This window comes from Herpailurus yagouaroundi, unplaced genomic scaffold (genome assembly GCF_014898765.1).
Source record: "Herpailurus yagouaroundi ecotype Mexico unplaced genomic scaffold, PumYag 181, whole genome shotgun sequence".
In the NCBI taxonomy this organism is placed as follows: Eukaryota; Metazoa; Chordata; class Mammalia; order Carnivora; family Felidae; genus Herpailurus; species Herpailurus yagouaroundi.
Window position 1 is genome coordinate 15,911,364 of NW_024412412.1, and position 19,354 is coordinate 15,930,717.

General features: G+C 40.0%; 1 protein-coding gene across 5 annotated transcripts in view; it reads right to left on the reverse strand.

Moving 5' to 3' along the window:
* LRP2BP (LRP2 binding protein) overlaps positions 1-19,354 on the reverse strand; it is a 39,976-nt gene that overhangs the window by 20,499 nt on the left and 123 nt on the right. Inside the window, exons 2-7 of one of the 5 annotated variants that reach the window (XM_040489933.1) lie at positions 16,998-17,105; positions 9,305-9,395; positions 8,455-8,617; positions 7,905-8,031; positions 6,837-6,949; positions 5,045-5,158 (exon numbers count right to left, since the gene is read on the reverse strand). In XM_040489933.1, the coding sequence (XP_040345867.1) occupies positions 5,045-5,158; positions 6,837-6,949; positions 7,905-8,010 (333 nt within the window). In that variant the 5' untranslated portion in view covers positions 8,011-8,031; positions 8,455-8,617; positions 9,305-9,395; positions 16,998-17,105. Of the gene's footprint in view, positions 1-5,044; positions 5,159-6,836; positions 6,950-7,904; positions 8,032-8,454; positions 8,715-9,304; positions 9,416-16,997; positions 17,106-18,337; positions 18,484-19,354 lie in introns of those variants that run through there. The other 4 variants (XM_040489932.1, XM_040489931.1, XM_040489930.1 and 1 more) reach the window with 4 other exon arrangements.

The following is a 19,354-nucleotide window of genomic DNA, read 5'->3' on the forward strand; positions in this document are numbered from 1 at the left end:
GGAAACAGAAAGCAATATGGAGTCGAGAATACATGAGAAGACAAATGACCAGAGAGGCATACGTTGTGTGTAGCGGCCAGAGGTGATACAGCTGTGACGCTTGGTGGGACCGAGTGAAGTCAGGGTTCCAGATGGAATTCTGATGTCTAGTTCAGGTACAGTCACAGTGGGTTGGTCTCATGATGCCTGGTGAAGCCCCTCGTGTCGGCAGACACTGCAAACTTGGGACTTGAATGAGGGTTTGGAAGGGCAGTTATTGCTTTTGAAACCGAAGAATTTACCAAGTAAATGTTACTTTATATGGGCCTCTAGGTGTCCAACTAGCTGGCTGTCCATTGGGAACACTCCAAATCATGCCCTTCTTTGGACCTTCAACGTTGAAGTCTTTGGATGGACGGGACGTAATCAGATTTGTATTTTGGAAAGACGGCATTAGTGGCAGTTTGAGTAACAAGTCTGGGGCCAGCACAGAAGCTGGGGATCTACTACTGAAATAACCCAGGTAATGGGTCCTGTGAGCCTGAACTGGAAGAGAGGGAGTGGGAATAAAGGACTGGGGACAGATCTGAAAGATATTCAGGAGATAGTATGAGTAGGTCAGTATGACCCGTGAAAAAGATTTTATTTCTGCTTCAAAAAAGACAGTCTCGGGGCGCCTGGGTGGCGCAGTCGGTTAAGCGTCCGACTTCAGCCAGGTCACGATCTCGCGGTCCGTGAGTTCGAGCCCCGCGTCGGGCTCTGGGCTGATGGCTCAGAGCCTGGAGCCTGTTTCCGATTCTGTGTCTCCCTCTCTCTCTGCCCCTCCCCCGTTCATGCTCTGTCTCTCTCTGTCCCAAAAATAAATAAACGTTGAAAAAAAAAATTAAAAAAAAAAGACAGTCTCTGGTTTGGGCTTTTACCTGTAAGTGGCTATTCCTAAGTTATAAGGAAACATAATTCCTAACATTGTTGTTTTTTTTTTTTTTAAAAGGTTTTCATTATGAATAAGTCCTGGGCTTTATAAAATGCTTTTTCAATACATACTAAAACCATCATATGGTGTCTTACTCAGGCTACTAAAGTATTATATTCATAGAGTTCCTTCGGTTGAATTGTTAAATTTCTGGGCTAAGTTTTACTTGGTTATGATACTTCATTCTTCTAAGGAAGTATTGATTTTTTCTTGTAACAAGGGCAAATATTTTATTATCTTAACAGCTGCTACCATACTTTTTCTTACATAGGATCTTACTCTAGAAAAGTCCTTTGAAAAAGCCTTTTGAGGTGACTCTGATAACAATGTGGTCAGCAAGGGGCCACAAGATCAGTCAATAAATATGATTGAGCATCTACTGTGGTCTGGCCCTGTTCTAAGTCTCTAGGGGATTGAGTCGTGAGCAAGACAGATGAAACCCCCTGATTCTGTAGAGCTTACATTCCAATTAGAGATAAAGAAACTAAACAGGTAACAAATAACTAAGGTAATCATTAAAGTTCGTGAAGAAAGGAAAGGGTGTTGATTTTGATAATATGGCCACAGAAATCCTCTCCAGGGAAGTAACATGAGGGAAAGGCAAAAGAGGAGATGGCTCAATTACTCTGTTTGAGACAATGGGATAAATCCATTTTTGGCATCAGAGAAAGAGAGGGTAGAGGGGAAAGACACAGGAGGGGGAAAGGATGGGGAGAAAATACTCAGCAAGTTCATAAAGAATCACGTGAGGTAGTGCAGCCACAGAATTTCTTCCAATTTCCAGTTAATTTTGACAGCCAACTAAGTGTAATATCTCGTTGTAATGAATATAGATAAATGCCAAAGAAGAGAGTGGCACAAAGACAGAGTGAGTCTGAGTCTTGAGACTTTTTTGGTAGTTTTTTTTAAAGAGCACCTTGGGTTTTTAATGACTTAAAATTGATGTAAAAATAAGAGTCTCTTGAAAATCTAACAGAAAATCAATTGAATAAAATAATTATAATACTTTCAATCCTATCTGAATTTGCAGGCAAAACAATTATGGAGAATCTGAATCACTCGAGACCAATTTTTTTTTTTTTCGCCAGATATTTTAACGTTGGAGTGTATCATTGAAATAATAAGAATAGTAATCCTACTATTTAAAGTAAATAGGCTTTATCTTACTATGATTAATCTTGTTTAAAATATTTTGTAGAACGAATTTTAATACTATTCCCCCAAAACTGCTTTATTAATTGAGGATGAGAAAAGATTCATAAGATCAGTATGTCAATTTACATTTTTGATTTTATTTAGTACATATCATAGGATATGATGGTCACAGAGATTAGGTGGTAACTGCCTTGAAGAGTATGGTTAAATGGACTCATGATTGGTGTTAAGATTGCTGTTCTCTAGGTTTCTCTAGTTATGACTTAGAAGTGCCCGGCTGCCTCCATATACAGCACAGTTAATGGGTGGTCATGTCAAGCCTACATCAGTTAGGATGCTGAAATGTGCACAGACATGACTGAGGAAGCTGGATCCAGGGTACTGAAGGAGGTTTCGTAACATTGCTCATGTCTCTCCCTCCCTCTGAATGCCATTCCTTCCTTACCTTATATGCTGTGCTTCTCTTCTAAGTGTCAGTGTAATCTCCCCTGACCCCACATTTGTGCCTCGCACACGTATTGTCTCAATCCAGGACTCACAACTGCACTCATAGTTATTCTCAAACTATGCGTTCCTTTTCATACTTATCTTTGCTTCTCCAGCATCTCAGACTGTTCCTTCCTTGTTAATGTTTGTGGAAGGAAAGAGTGAGTGAATAATGCAGTGAATCCAACTAAATAAACAAGGGTCGGATAAATTACAAGAGTAAGCACATACCTCGGGGATGGTAGAGTAGGTGCTCAGAGTGCAAAAAATAGAAAGGGATTTTTTAAGCTGCTTTCGTGTCCTTCAAGGCAGTTCCAAGGATGACGACCACCCCTCTGAATGGCACCAGTGTGCAAAGAAACTCCACTGTCTCAAATAGTAGGACTTGTGTGTATTTTAAGCAACAGGTTTGTAGGTGAACTAGATGTGGACTCCAAGGGATCGAGAGATGATGACTAAACATCTAGGAAGTGGGAGGCATTTGGCTGTATGGATCTCAGAATGAGGTCCTGGTGTGAAGACAATTTGGAAGCCTTTTAAAAGTCTAGGTGATGTCAGCCATGGACTGAATGAGCTTAGTCAGGGAGAGAGAGCAGAAGAGAGCAGCAAGGGCCTAGGTTCTGACACACTTCAACATCTAGAAGAGAAGCCGCTAGCAAAGGTGACAGAGGATTGGCTACAAAGAGGCAAACAGGGAAAATTGTATTGCCAACACCTAGAGGATGGTGGAAAGAGGTATGTACAGTGTGAGTGAGAATCAGACAAAATAAAGATGTTTCAAAGAGGGTTCAGGTTGGATTGAGAACAATGTAGTCATGGATTCCACGTTACTACACTTTTTTAATTTTTATTTTTTTAAAGAGAGGGAGTATGCAAGCAGGGTAGAGGGGCAGGAGGAGAAAGAGAGAGAATCCTAAGCAGGTTCCACACTGAGCATAGAGCCCAACGTGAGACTCAATCCCACAACCCTGAGATCATGACCTGAACTGAAATCAAAGACTTGGACCCTCAACCAACTGAGCCACTTCATGTTACTACACTTTTAACAGGTTAAACTGTAAACGGGTTAAAATAAAATATCCTGCATTTAATGCAAATATTTGTTTCATCATTCACTTATTTCATCATGTGCTATGATTCTAAAAGAGTAAAAATTAAGTATTTCAGGAATTATAGTTCCCATCATTAATTTTATACAAGATAAAATCAGGAAAGAAAACACTCATCGAATGCTTACTACATGTGCCTTGTGTTATTTTACATGTTGTTCAATTTCATTAACAACTACGTGACTTAGGTTGATGGTTTTTATTTTGCATGGTGGCTCCAGTGGATTGAACTGGTAACGTAACCTTAAAGCTTTGTATTGATAAAAGTTCGGAAGCTACGTCTGGATTCAGCTAGAAGGGGGGCCATGATCAATTTTCAAGGTTGGCCATGGCCAAGGGAGGAGGAGGAAATGACAGATGTATCTCTAACGTATGTTTATTTATTTTCATTTTACAAACGAAACTAAAGCCCAGAATCCCATAAGGAATAGAGAAAATTGTCATACTGATCTCCAAACCTCATAGCTTAGTTTATTCTTTTATCTGCAAACATTTACAAATAAATGAGGCCTACAAATATTATTGATATACATTAATTTCACCATTATTAAAATGATAATGTAGATTATATTTATTGACAAAGACAAGGACATTCAAAATACATTGTTAGGTGAAAAAGGATATTAAAAACCATTATGTATAGTGTAGTCCTACATTGAAAAAGTGTGTGCGATGTGCCCACACATACAAACAAATATATGTATATATATATATAATTTTTTGCATGGGGCAATACATGGAAGAATATACTTTAAAATAATAACAGTGTTGGGGCGCCTGAGTGGCTCAGTCGGTTAAGTGTCCGACTTTGGCTCAGGTCACGATCTCACGGTTCATGAGTTCGAGCGAGTTCAAGCTCCACGTCGGGCTCTGGGCTGACAGCTCAGAGCCTGGAGCCCGCTTCAGATTCTGTGTCTCCCTCTGTCTGTCCCTCTGCCGCTTGCACTCTGTCTCTTGCATCGTCTCAAAAATAAACATCAAACAAAATTTTTTAAAATAATAACTGTTCATATTTGATAGTAGAATTTGGTGATCCTATTTTTACTTATTTTTTAACTTTTCTCCATGTTCATGTAGTTTTGGAATAACTTTTAAACATAAAGGAAAACATTTTAAAACAAAAGTGTCATTGACAGTCAATGGTAGCAAGGAGGGGGCAAAAAGAAATACTGTCTTTCACATATATGTAAAAATGACTACTACTATCCTTTAAATGCTAAAAGGATAGATATTATTGAAATAAAAGTACAGAAATATAATATTAAAATATAAATAACCTGAATCACCTCAAAAACCCATTAACAATGAAATCTTAAACATTGTGAATGAAACAGTAACTTACAGCGTCTGTAGGTGTCCCCAGCCCATCGTAATACATTACTCCTAGCTGGTAAGTTGCTTGATGGTCTTTTTCCTGGATTTCTTCAAACTGTTCTAATGCTTCTTCATACCATCCCTACGAGCTCCGAGGAAATATTGAATTATTTTTATTATTACCTTAAAGTCATCACAAATATTTAATTCCCACCTAAATCTAGCTAGGAGCACCAAAGATAGCAAAAGACAGCAACACACTTATGGAATTTGGAAGTAAGGCATCAACAGCAATCAGCACACTATAAAACCAATTAAATAGGCCTGAATATGACAACAGAGGGAAGTGACTAGGAAAAATCTGGGTGAGACTCTCTTTTGTTTTTATTCTTACATTCGGATATTGCCAAACATCTCTCAAAATGATAGCCTAACCCTCTGCTCAATCCATGCTGCCATATGACCTGCCACTCCTAGTCTGAGACACTGCAGAGCTGGGGCCAGGGCATCTGAGAAGATGTGCACATCAGAATATCCACCATTATTAAATATCCACTATTATTATATCATGGCTGCCAATGTTGCAGTTCTCCAGCTAGGGAGAAGACATGGAAAAACAAATGTGATTCTCTAAAATTTTTTCTCCTATACTTCCTACAGAAACCTACATGTTGGGGCACCTGGGTGGCTCAGTGGATCAAGTGTCCTCTCTTGGTTTCGGCTCAGGTCATGATCTCACAGTTTCATGGGTATGAGCCCTGCATCGGGCTCTGTGCTGGCAACGTAGAGTCTCCTTGGGATTCTCTCTCTCTCCCCACCTCTCTCTCTCTGCCCCTCCCCCTGCTCATGCTGTCTCTGTCTCTCTCAAAAATAAAAAAAATAATAATAAAAGAATTCATGTTTTAAGGCTCCTCAGCAGTTACAATCTGATAACTATGCTAAGGTGTAAGGCACTAATATGGGGCTAATGTCTTAATCCATCAGGGAAAATGTCCTATACTAAAGAATGAATCATTTGTAATCGTGGAAAGAAAGTCTGCTACTGAACTGGAAAGTTGTTACTCAGGAAGAGCAGACCAGAGAAAAACAACTTCTGGAAGACACAAAAACAACTGAATTCCTTTTTCTCATAAACTCGAATTAATCAACAATTTCATAAAATTAATAAAAACGTCACCAAAATACTAGCAAATACTAATTTTAAAGAACACATAATGAGTTAGAGACCTAGCTGTTAAGACTCATTGTCCCTTCTGGCTAGTGTTTGGCCTAGATGTGTGAGAGCTGGAAAAGTCAGAATACTCTATATGAAGGAAGAGAAGGGAGGAAATAGAAGTTTATTTTGAGAGAGAGCTTGTGCACATTTATAAGTTTATTTTGAGAGGGAGCTTGTGAGCATGAGCACTCACAGGGGGAGGGGCAGAAAGAGAGAATCCCAATCAGGCTCCATTCTGTCAGCACAGAGCCCTATGCAGGGCTTGATCCCCATGAACTGTGAGATCATGACCTGAGCCAAAATCAAGAGTTGCTCACTTAACTGACTAAGCCATCCCAGGTGCCCCTAAAAATTATATTTTTAATTTACAGTGTGAGAATGGATTTCATATCAAAATGACTCCTACAAATGACTTTCATTAGAATGACTTTTGTGAAGGAAGGTCAGATATCTCCTTAATATATTATACTTAAAGGCACAACCATAATCTAAGGAATTTAACAGAATTCCCTTCGTATAACAATGTAAGGAACTCCACAGGAAATTTTGCTCTGAGGCTCCAACAACAGCATTATATGAAATGAAAACAAACAGGAAATGATACCTCTTCAAAATACAGTTGACCTCGTAGGAAATATGCCATAGCATCCCCCCGTCTTATTCTTTCCTTCAAGAGCTGCAATGCCTTGTCCACCAAATTAGCATGGCCATAATGATCTGATTTTAAAAAGGTGAAGAATTCCATCTTTAGCCTTACGATATGAATTTTCTCTCGAACACATGAATTATAAAGAACTCATCTGGCACTTGTTTCTACTAGTTTCCTTCTTAGTTCTCATTTGTGAAACTGGCCTCCTTAGTTCAAGGAAGAAGCATGATCATGGTACCTTACACTGTGCCTTGTATAATCCTGAAATATTTATTGGTTGGTTTCCAAATTAACCCTGCTTACTACTAGGCAGGTGCTCTAGCAATGCAGTGTGCGTGCACAGTTCTTCAGGCAAAGCTACTCTGTGGATGAGTGAGATTCTTAATTTGAGCCTTCATTAGAACTACTCTAACCAGGGGTGCCTGGGTGGCGCAGTCGGTTGAGCGTCCGACTTCAGCCAGGTCACGATCTCGCGGTCCGTGAGTTCGAGCCCCGCGTCAGGCTCTGGGCTGATGGCTCGGAGCCTGGAGCCTGTTTCCGATTCTGTGTCTCCCTCTCTCTCTGCCCCTCCCCCGTTCATGCTCTGTCTCTCTCTGTCCCAAAAATAAATAAATGTTGAAAAAAAATTTTTTTAAAAAAAAGAACTACTCTAACCAAATGAGCTAGTAACCATCCCCAATTTAATATTATTAAGTGTACAGAAATCAGTGGTAGCTTTAAATGCCATTTCAAAGTAAAGTGTGGCATTGCCACTTCTTTAATAGAAGTGACATCTGGCTTCTCTTTTCCAGAAGGCTGTCCTAAAGTCCTGAGAGTAAAACCAGGTTTGGGATCTGATTATGAGACTTGTCCACTCACGATTTGCTACCACATAAGCAGTAATTCCTCAGATTCTTACAGGAAAGCTAAAAAGGACCATAAAATTAACTGCTTCCTTGACAGCAAGTAAGACTCCTATTTCTTGTCTTTTTTGCTCTGGTGTACTGAATTGCCTTTTAGTGAGAATATTATAAGAATTTGTACCAGTCTTTTCCTTCCTCCACTGGAAGAATTTTGAGTTCTTAGCACCATACTGGGAGAGAGCGGTATAAAAGGGGTTCTTGGGCAACTTTTCACTGGTCAACTTCATCCTGTTTTGACAATGTGTATTCTGCAAAAAAAGAATGAAAAACGGGATGGTAGAAATCTCTTCCTCCAGAAAAATGCAAATATGCTCCATTCTCGCTTGGCACTCATTAAAAAACAACCTGCCTGCACTTGCCTAGCGATAGAGGACCAAACGACCAGCTGGGAATGTATTCTTTCTGAGGAACCCAGGGCTGTCCATAGCTATGAGAGGCACAGTTATCCTGGATGCCTGTGTCCACAGCGTGGGGCTAACGAGCGCTGTTTGTAAGTCCTGTCCGGCTCTGAGTTCACGCGCTGCGGTGTGGGTCAGGTCACTACCACACCTGCCACCAGTAGGAATTGGGGACACCTCCCATAGATACAGTTCTCGTGCGCTGGTACTTTGCCTTCTAACTGCAGCTCATGACACTTACTCATCTCGAATTAAAGCATGTGTCCTTTTTACCTGGGAATACACTTTATTTTAGCTGTGTTGTTCAGTTTTATCTTCCCGCCTGTACTGGACTGCCATGTTTTAAGATGGATCACAGTTGGATGGAAAATCGCAGCCTTCATATAAAAGGTAGAGGCCACGTCATTTGGGATGAAGGAGTCCAGGTTGGCCTAGGCTGAGGGTAGTGAGACAGCAAACTCTGTTGTTGCTATGCTTTTTTGTTTACTCCTTGGCGTTCTGTTACAGCTGACTTTTCACCAATCAGGAACAAGCTTCCAGGAAAGGTTCCCGATTGGTGGTGAAGAGAAGAATTCAGGAGACCTTTAGTGTGATTGGAAAACTACATTTATACTATTATGTGAAACTATTTTGGAAAATAAATTGCTTCATTTATGAGAATGAAGTGCAGAAAAGGGGCATAATTCAGCATAGTAGGAAGAAAAAAATCACAGCAGTATCTTTGTTATTTTGGAAGAGGCATTGAATCATTTGAAAAGTCAACTTCCTCATCTGTGGTTTGGACTATAAGCAGTTTCAACTAGAGGAGTTCCAAGTGCCTGTTGCTAGATATATAACATTTTTTGATTATCTGATTCCAAAAATCTTATGTTGACATTAGTGAATATGAAAGTTTCCAATGAGCTTTGGGGTGAAACAATAATAGGTAGAGTAATTAGAAGAAAGCCAATCCAAATAGGATGATGTAGATAGCATTATCAATTTACAGAAAAACTGGTTATAGAAGTTTTATTTTACTGAAGTCATTAAACCTATGTGCTACTGTATCCAAAAAGGCTAAGAAAAAACTTGGCATGTTCAGGAAGGCCACTGGACGGAAATGAAGCAAATCAGAAAACAATACCTTACCTCCTTTGAACTCACGATGCTCTCTGTGGCTCCAATACTGCACAAGGTTTTTGTTGCTGTGGCTTGAAAGAAGAGTCAGAGAGGGTCTAGAAAACATAAGCAAAGACTGAACTCTTAAACACCAGCTATTGTTCTTTGTTCTGAGTGCGTTACAGGCACCAACTCCTACAAAACTTTATGACCTAGGAGCTATTATGAGGCCCATTTAACACAAGAGGACACTGAGGAGGGTAAGTAACTTGCCAAAGGTCACAGGGCTAGGAGGTGGGACAGTTGGGACACCCCAGGACCTCTGTGCCTCATCATTATACTGTTCTCCAAAAACTGGGACTAACATGATTTTTTTAAATGGCAGGACTCCTGTAAGAGGATACCCCCCCAAATTTAGTACTTTTTAGTTTTAGAAAATGTGGTATGAGAAGAGTTTCAAAAGGAAAGTATGAGTTTATTTCTGTCAAATCTTGGGATTAGATATAAAATCATTTGAAACTTGACAACTGTTTGCATGACATGCTGTGAATTTAGAAAATTCTCTAATTGGTGATCTGAAAGAAGTCCACAGTTTTAAGGGAAGGGCTGGTGTAGCGGATGCTGACGGTGCCCTTCCCAGATCCTCTTTACTGGCACCCCGTCTCTCGCAGCTGTGAGTGTTAATTGGAAATAATTCCCAGCTGTTCCTTCTTTCTTTGTCCCCCTGCCAATCATGAGTCCCCTCACTCCTGGACACTTTGCTCCTTCTTTCTTGGAGACAGACCACGGGCCTGAGCACTTGGAAGGCCAGCTCCTGTTGAGACACAGGCTGCCATGAGTCTTGAGCACTCTGGCACATCCTTGCTGGGTACGTCAAGAGCACGACTGTAAAAGCCATGACTGCTTTTTAGATGGGCCATTTCTCAGGGTTGTTTGCAGAGCGTAACCTTGAGAGCTAAGGTGAGATCTCCCCACAGACAAAAAACAGGCTTACTTTTATAAAAAGTACTGAATCCCTCCTCTCTCCTCCCTCCTCCAATGCTTAGTTCCCCTCTCTTTCAAGGCAGCCTACTGAATTACAGGCATCCATCATGGGTTCTTTGTATCACCTCTGTGGGATTAGGGGTCATGGGGAACCCACCTCAGCATCGTGCTGACACTCTGGCTCTTGCTTTTGCCAGGAGTGATAAAGTCATTTATCTCTGACCCGGGAGTCTTGTGTGTTCTGCCAACATCTATGAAACAGGCTAGCTTGTTAGTTGTAAGTAGGGTATAATCCTCAGGCCCTGCACAGTTCTTGGTACCCCTTCGCCTCAAGGTGAGATGAACTCAGAAGTGTGATATGTTCTCTCTGAGATCAGAATGAAGCTAGTTGCTATCCGAGCCCACATTCCTACTTAGCATTTCCTCCTCGCCAGATTGTAGTGCTTTCACTTCCTCCTCCTGAGAGCACCCCTCAGCCCATCACTTGAATAAAAAACCCCAGCTCAGACTATGCTTCTAGGGAACCTGACCTCATACAACAGAGGAGTATGGAGGAAGAGGTATTTTATTCCTTTCTAAAATTGTCATAATAAAGGATAACTTCCCTTCCAATGAAACGTTAGACACACTACTGTGCCTAGTATGTATGGTGTAGTATGTGAATTTTTAGATAAAATAATGTATCATTGGTAAGAGGACTAAAATTAGCCTAATGATGAATAACTGATTATTCTGGATGCTGGGTGACAGGAAGGAAAGAAAGATATGAGAGCAGAGTAGGTCTACAGAGACTGGAGAGGTAAGTTCCAGCTACTTCTGTAACAGCAGAGTCATGCCAAATAGAACTGCAGGACAGAGCTGTCTCCTGAGGACTAGATGAAGTGAAATGACTATTTCTTTAAGATCCAGGCAGGTTGGGGCTCTTCTGTGGTTATGCCTTAGCAGGGATTCGAATCAGAATGGAAATAAAAAGAAATGATAAGCTTGAAAAATCAGGGAAAAGAGACAAGTGTTTAGAACAGACTAGATTGCAGTAACTAAAAAGAGGTACTACAAGTGAGAAATCATTAAGTAGGGCTTAATTATAATGCCAAAAGACTTCTATTTAATTTTTTTAAAAATAAAAAAAGAAAAACTGAAAATTTGGAGATAAAAGAACTAGTGGATAGATGTGTTAAGAATGAAAAACAGTACAATTAACATCCACTGGCTGCCATTTAATCTTTAAAAGGTACATTACTTGCAAGGCTCCCGTATGTTCCTCCTCTTTAGACTCCTCCTTCTTCCCTGCTTCCCCCCCCACCCTACTCAAACACCCCCCCCCATTCTCCCCATAAGCTCCTTTTCCGTGTTTCTTGACCATTCGTATTTCTCTTCTGTTAAGTATCTGCCCTTGTGCTGTTTGTCTTAATGATTTGTAGTTCTTCATACCTCAGGCGTGTCTCTTATAAATAGGATACATTTAGATTTGTTGATTCTTTTTTATACCCAGGCTGATACTCTTTGATTATTACTGGTACGTTTAGTTCTTTTACAATTATTTTAATCACTATTGAGTTGGAATTACTTTGTACTTTTCAGTTCATCTGCTTTATTCATGCTTCATTTTCTCTTTTGTTGCCTTCTGTTGGATTTATTGAATTGACTAGGTATTTATTTTGCTTTGGAAATGTTGAACTTCCCGAGCCTTGGGTTGGGGTCTTTCAATACTTCTAAAAAATTCTCAGATATAATGCATTTGTGTTAGTTTCAGTTTCCTAGAGCTGCCGTAACAAATTACCACAAACTTTGTGGCTTAAAACAGCAAACATTAATTCTTTCATAGTTCTGAAGGCTGGAAGTCAAAATCGATGTGCTCTCAGGGCCATGGTCTCTCTGGTTCTAGGGAAGAAACCATCCCAGATTTCCTTCCTAGCTGCTGGTGGTTGCTGGCAATCTAACTGCTCCAACAAGGTCCAAACAGTCCATTTGGATTTTGGCAAAATCACATTCCATCCTTGGAGAATCTTGGGTTCTGTTGCACCAGGTAGCCCTTAAGATAGTACCTTTTGCTTCTGTGTTGATCATACACTCAACCCAGTGTACACATCTGGGTTGGCTTGATACTTCATTCATGTAAAAATTTGTATCTTTGCAACTCCTAAATAGCAATTCTCATCAGAGTATCCCTTCCTCTTTAAAATTTTTTTTAGGTAGGGGCGCCTGGGTGGCTTGGTCGGTTAAGCTTCTGACTTCGGCTCAGGTCATGATCTCGCGGTCTGTGAGTTTGAGCCCCGTGTCGGGCTCTGTGCTGACAGCTCAGAGCCTGGAGCCCGTTTCAGATTCTGTGTCTCCCTCTATCTGACCCTCCCCCGTTCATGCTCTGTCTCTGTCTCAAAAATAAATAAACGTTAAAAAAATTTAAAAAAAAATTTTTTTTAGGTAAAGATGTAAACCTTTGGGAATGTGATAAAATTGTCTAAAAATGGCTTGTAAATTATTTATGGAATAGCAAAAGGTAATTTAAATGTAAAACTGCTGTGAAAATGAATTTAAGTATATTAAATAGTGTCTTTTATGGGTTATTCTTGTGTTCCTGTGTAGAAAAGAGTTCGCCTAGCTGGCATGAGGCTGCCATCTTTGTTTGTTTGTTTGTTTATTCTAATTTTTTTTAGTGTCTATTTATTTTGAGAGAGAAAGATCATGCGGGCAAGAGCAGGAGAAGGGCAGAGAGAGAGATGGGGGGGGGGGGGTGGGAATCCCAAGCAGGCTCCACACTATCAGTTCAGAGCCTGATGTGGGGCTCAAACTCACAAACCACAAGATCATGACCTGAGCTGAAATTGGGAGTTGGATGCATAACTGACTGAGCTACCCTGGCACCCCGAGGCTGCCTTCTTTAGAAAGGCATCCTGACAAGGTTGGTCCTTGGTTGGCATTTGGGAACTTGACACTCGAGTTGTCCCCCAGCTGACAAGACCAGTTTGCACGGTTTCTGTTGCTTATATAAACAACGTGATGATGTATGGTGAATATGTTTTCCTTCTGGAATTCTGTAATTTTAGTATTTGGAGAGGATGCCTACATGACCAGCCTCCAATAACATTGGGTCCTGAGTCTCTAATGGGCTTATTGAGGCAGAAACATTGCACACACCATCCTGCATTATTCACTGCTGGAGAAAGGAACACATTGGTATGTTTCTTCTTGGAAGTGGGTGATCCATAGGCCTGTGCATGGATTTCTCCAGACTCCATCTGTTTTTTTTTTTTTTCTTTGATGATCCAATGTATATTCTTTTCACTGTAATAAACTTGAGCCATGAGTACAACCATGTGCTAAGTCTTAGACTATGTATCTTAGATACACAGCATCATAGACTATGTTGTAAAAATGTGAGCCTACACATTTCATGGAACTCTTGGTCAAGTTTTAAAAATCTCTGTTATTTTTTGTTCTTAATTTAATTATTTTTGCTGATGTTTCTAATGAGCCTTTTTAAAACTTAATGGTTGGCTTAATCCAGTACTAAAATAATGAATAACTATCTTTAACTAAAGAACTTCAGGTCCAACACTGAAGTTCTTGTCATAATAGATAAATAGTTACTGGTGCCCATAAATAAGTGTTCTGGGCAAAAATGCAAAGGACTGTGTTTATTGTTATTGTTCCTTTCATTACTGTTGTCTCATACTCATTAAAAAAAAAAAAACGGTAACGTTCATATATTAACTGGAAGCATAATCTGTACATATATGATGGAAACTTAGAAAAGAACATTATAATTATTACTGAAATCTCAAAAGACAATATTGAATCAGGTGGTAGTCTTCTGTTTTTTCTTTATTTTTTTCCTCTTTCTAGTTAGGTCGATTTGCTTATTTAAAATAAAAACCCAGTTAGAGCTTTTTCCATGCCCTTCCTTTTGGGTGTGGCAAATTTACATCATGCCCTGAAATGAGAGAAAAAAAAAAAAGTGTGGGAAAAGATAGGATGTCTTTCATTACCAGAGAAGCACTGAGTGGGACAGCCTGGTAGCTTTTTCATTTTTCTGCAATTTACCATGCATTCTGTGAGTATATAAGCTACTCTTGGAATGACTGATTTTTAAAAAAATTTTGGTAATTATGTGGGATTCGAATGCCTCATCTGTCCTGTTCCTGCTTTGTGAAAACCTTTTTTGGCCAGTTAGAGCTACAAGGGCCTTTCCTGAGGGGATTCACTCAACATCCAGAGGCAAATGAATATAAATATTATTTAGTGACTGTATATTTATTTTCTGGATTTATAGAAGCTTATCTATATGAAGAGTTGATGCTATTATAGATACAGATAACACTCTGGAATGATTTATTTCCAGGGGTCAGGTAATAAAATATCTGAATAAATTTTTAGTGTATAAAAATGGCTTGTCACTCTCAAAGTGTGGTCACGGTTGAGACAAGAAACAGTTATAAGGTGAAATGACAAAAATCTGTAACAACCCAAATTTAAATTGACCTGCTGTCCTAATGACTATAAGGGTCACATCAAACAAGAAAATTGGATTAATCTTTTATAAAATAATCCTGAGCAGACCCACAAGGTTTCTTGTCCCCACCCTATGACTTAGACAATGTATAGGCAACAAATAATACCATCATCTCACACCTATTTCTCAACTCCATTGGGTAAGAGATCAGATTTCATGAAATCCTAAATATCAATATTGATCTAGGTAATTTCTGTGCTTAATGGCATTTACACAAGGAACTCTCAAAGTGTACTGGTAACTTAGTTTTAAAAAAAGACTAAGCATGAAATTTATATTATCATTTTTACCTGTATAAGATAACTGGATAATAAAAAATGATTTATTAGATGATTTGGGGAATGGTGTCAAAAGTTTGAAATTCAGTTGTTTTATTTTAAAAAAATGCATATTATTGGAAGTGGGTAGAAAACAGAATATTAGATATACGCTTTGAGTGTATATTCGCTTAGAATTTATTTCAACATCATCTGCTACACTGTTATTTACTTGTTCTAATTATTTAATTAGTAAAATGAACATTTTATCTATATTTTTCTCCTCTTAGGAAAAAAAGATTAACTTGGATAGGATGTTAACAAACTGTGACAAATCTGAGTTACTGTAAAAAATGAATTTCAACTTTCTACACTAGATAAATGATATGTCAAATATATCAAGTAGCCATGGAGCTATGGCCTACAGAAAGAAATAGAATGCGTTCTGTTCAGCTACTCTCTTTATATTCCTTAAATGAAAGAAATAGGTTGTGCAATAAATGCTTGTATTGCATGCATTCATTGTGGTTGGTCAGTTGAACAAGAATCAGCGTAAAATCAATAGAGTATACGAGCATACCACATACATTTTAACTTAAAACATTTTATATTTCCAATCTTTTCATGTAGGATCAGAAGCTTTTTCTTTAAGTAGAAATTGAATGTGAGAGTTTATACAGTTACCTTTCTTTCATAAACCAGATGCATGTGAATTCCATTTGATGTTTCTTTCAAATGGAGCAGGAGTTTAAAAATGCCCATGAAACGGCCTGAGCATAGAGCCATTTCTCCTCAGCTTTTACAGCTGATTTATCCTCACCTACTTTGAAAGCATTTTTCTTGAGATTTGATGATTTCAAAAGCATTTAGTTTTCTTACAAATTATAGCTCTCACCTCTCATTTCACTGGTTATATAATATTTAATTATACATTATAATAATCCTTATAGGTGTGGAAAAAATTCAAAGTGATATGAGCCCAAGTAACTGAACATTTAAGACAACAGCCTGGTAAAACTCCTAGTGATCAATGGGCAGTGTGTTTTGCAGAGGAACCGAAGGAACTAGGTAGTGATTGGTTGTGAAAATTTTGTGAGATTTTTTTCTTTGTTTGACTAAAACTAGCTTCATAAGCTTTTAGATATCTTCTGTCATTACTGTATTTGGAAAGAGGGTTACTTAAAAGTGAAACTAACTATTTGAGTGAAAACTTCAATAGCTGTGGTCTACAGAAAGATGGTTTAAGTGGCCTCAAGTGTTCCTTTTTAAAATGAACTTCATGTTTTTAGAATAATTTGAGATTTACAGAAAGTTGCAAAGGTAGTACAGAGAACTGTCCTGCTCAATTTTCCCTATCATTTTTGTTTTTGGCCAAGTACTCTCAAAAATTTTTTTATTTGAATATAGCTGATGTTACATGAGTTTCAGGTGTACAACTTAGTGATTCAACCTCGCTATACATTTCACTGAATGAAAGAGTTGTTTTTCTATGGATTTTAATATCTATGGATATTCTCTAAGGACTTTCTTTTGCTTTAAAGAAGCCGATCTCAGTAACTTCAAATCTACCAACAATAACCAAAATTCTTTAAAATTTAGATATAAGAATGTGGGCTCTGGGGTCAAATGGCCTGAGTGAGTTCAGCTCTACCCCCTAATAATGATATGACCTTAGGTAAGGTATTGAACCTCTCCAAGCCTCCATTTCATTTCCTATAAAATGGAGAAGATAATAATACCTATCTGTATGAATCTTGGGGCACAGCAAGTCTCAATGTCAGTTTATTTTAATAAATTGGAATAGACGTTAGTGGTCATTTAATGTAATTCTTTTCCATCACTGCTGTATGTGTATCATATACTGCAAGGAGACTGAATTGCACATAGTTCTAGTAGCACTGGAAGATATTTTACACTCCTGAGAGATACTCTTTCCTTCATGGACTACCTAACAAACTCCTACTCACCTTTCAAGACTCAGTCCACATATCTTGCATTCATTCGGTCACTTCGTCATCATCCAACATTTTTTATAAACACTCACTCTAAATGGCATCCTCCTTCTGGAGACACATCTACCAGCAAAGTAAACATAAATAACATTAACACTGCTTGAAAGAGTGCCTGTTGAATATGCATCTCAGACCATCTTCCTCTTCAGAAAACTCATCCCACCTGCTACACGTTCAGAAATAACTCCAGCTGCTTGCTCATAAGATAGTATTTCTTCCCCAAATGTATTTCTTCTGTATATTTTTGTGCTCTACCAGCTTTGTTCAGTTTTTAGAAAGCTTTTAAGCTCGTTATTAACAGTGAGCCAGATACTTAGCTGAGACATCGTTTTTCTGAACCATATTGTGAGCAACGGACAAGTAGGAAGTGATTAAAGGGAGAAAAGCTTTAACAACTACTCACAAAATTTCCTTTCCTCATGAAACTTACATACATAACAAAAAGTTAACAATAATTACCAGACTTAACACGTGCTGAATAGAATCTTGTTTTAAATAAAATGGATGTAATATGGAGGCACATGCATCACACAGATATCCCACTGCATATGTTAACTGCAATATAATGTTTAGAACTCTAAGAACTCTGACAATACCTTACATCATTTAAGAATTCGTGAAAATGAATATCTGTGCAAACCTGAAGCTTAATTAAATGCTTTAAAAAAAAGTGCTCACCTAATTGATAAACATGAATGGAAAAGGGAAATTGGCAGTAAGTTCATGTGTTCTCACATATCTCTAACATTCTTCAAATATCATAAAAATATTTTGAATAATTTCAGTATAAAAAATACAGAACACAAGCACTGTTCTAGGTGTTTGAACATAAGTATATATGCACATTTATGTTCAGGTACGCATGAACAAGAACGTGTAAAACTACCCTTCTTGGGTCAGTGCCTAAGTATAATAAATTTACGACTGCAAAATTATTTTACGGCTCTAATTATGAAATAAAAAGGACTGTAACCAAAATTAGAACTACAAGGCCGCTCAAAGACTTGTCCTCTAAAAGCATAATAATAAACACAAACTCTTTATCAGCCCTACTCTCAAAGGAATCAGTAGGAAGGAAATCGCTGAGCTTGAATTTTAAGCTAGATTAATCTTGGGGGCGGGGGGGGGGGGGAAGGGTTTAGGAAAATATAGTCAAGAGATTACAGATGTGGCCGAAGGCTACAATTTGAAGTCAGGAAGTCTGTTTCCAAAGTTGCACAAAAAGGTATGACTCAAGCTGAACAGAATGAAGAGCTCCAGGAAAGCCCTTCTCCACCCCCACCCACCCCTCTCACCCTCTGAGCAGCTGGGAGGTCCTGCCTGCCCTGCCGCGGAGGAGCAGCCCCGTACATAGGTCACAAGCGTTCGTGGCCTGGGTCCCTTCGCGTCTGTCCTTGAACACTCCCCACAGTGAGTGTTAGGGCTGACACGTGTCCTCGTCCCTTAAGCCCAAGGTTAATGGCCTGGGCACTCAACCTTTTCACAGGCGACAACCTCAGGGGCGTGCTTTAACCTTTCTCCAGGAGGGGACCTATGGCCACGGTTGGCTTATTTTACAGGATTTCCCAGTATGGGCGTGGTGTCACAGAAAAGGTCCGGTTTGATAAATTATTTAATTTTGGGGGTGGTCGGGGCAGCCCTTGCTCTAAAACTAATCACGTTAGTTCACGTTAACCCTGCCGGCTCTCGCTTTCCGCCCTAAAAGTCCAGAGCGAGGGTGACAGGCGAGCGGGGGGGAGGGGGGAGGGGTCCGAATTTGAACGTGACGCCGAAGGAACTCTGATCCTTCCTCCGGAGCCAGAGGGCGGGGGACGCGGCGCCAGCACCAAGCACAGAGGCTTCCAAAGGCGGTGCTGCCGGAGTTCCCTCGTTTCCTGGTTACGTGCGTGCTAGCAGAAACGAAAACTGCCGCTTCTCCACAGGGACCAGAAGGCTGGGCACGCTAGTGTGAGACGTGTCAAGCCAAGCGCCCCCCATGGCCGCTGCCGGAGCCCAACCGCCAGGCGCCCTCTGCGGCGCACGCGCCTTGGGGCTCCGCGGGGGCCAGTGAGGGTCCCGCCCCGAGGTGGGCGTGCCTGGCGTCTCCCGGCTGGCCAATCGGCTGGCGAACCTGAGCCTTCCTCCCCCCCTCCCCCAGCTAGCCTCGCGGTTGCACGTGCCAGTGTTTGTGTACGTGCCGCGGCCGCGGGGCTGGGAAAGGCCGGGCAGCGGCGGGTGAGGCGGCTGGGGCGCGGCCGGGGTTGGGGCGCGGCTGCGAGGGGCCGTCCCACTGGCCCGGGCAATCTAAATTCTCCCGTACTTGGGCTGACTGT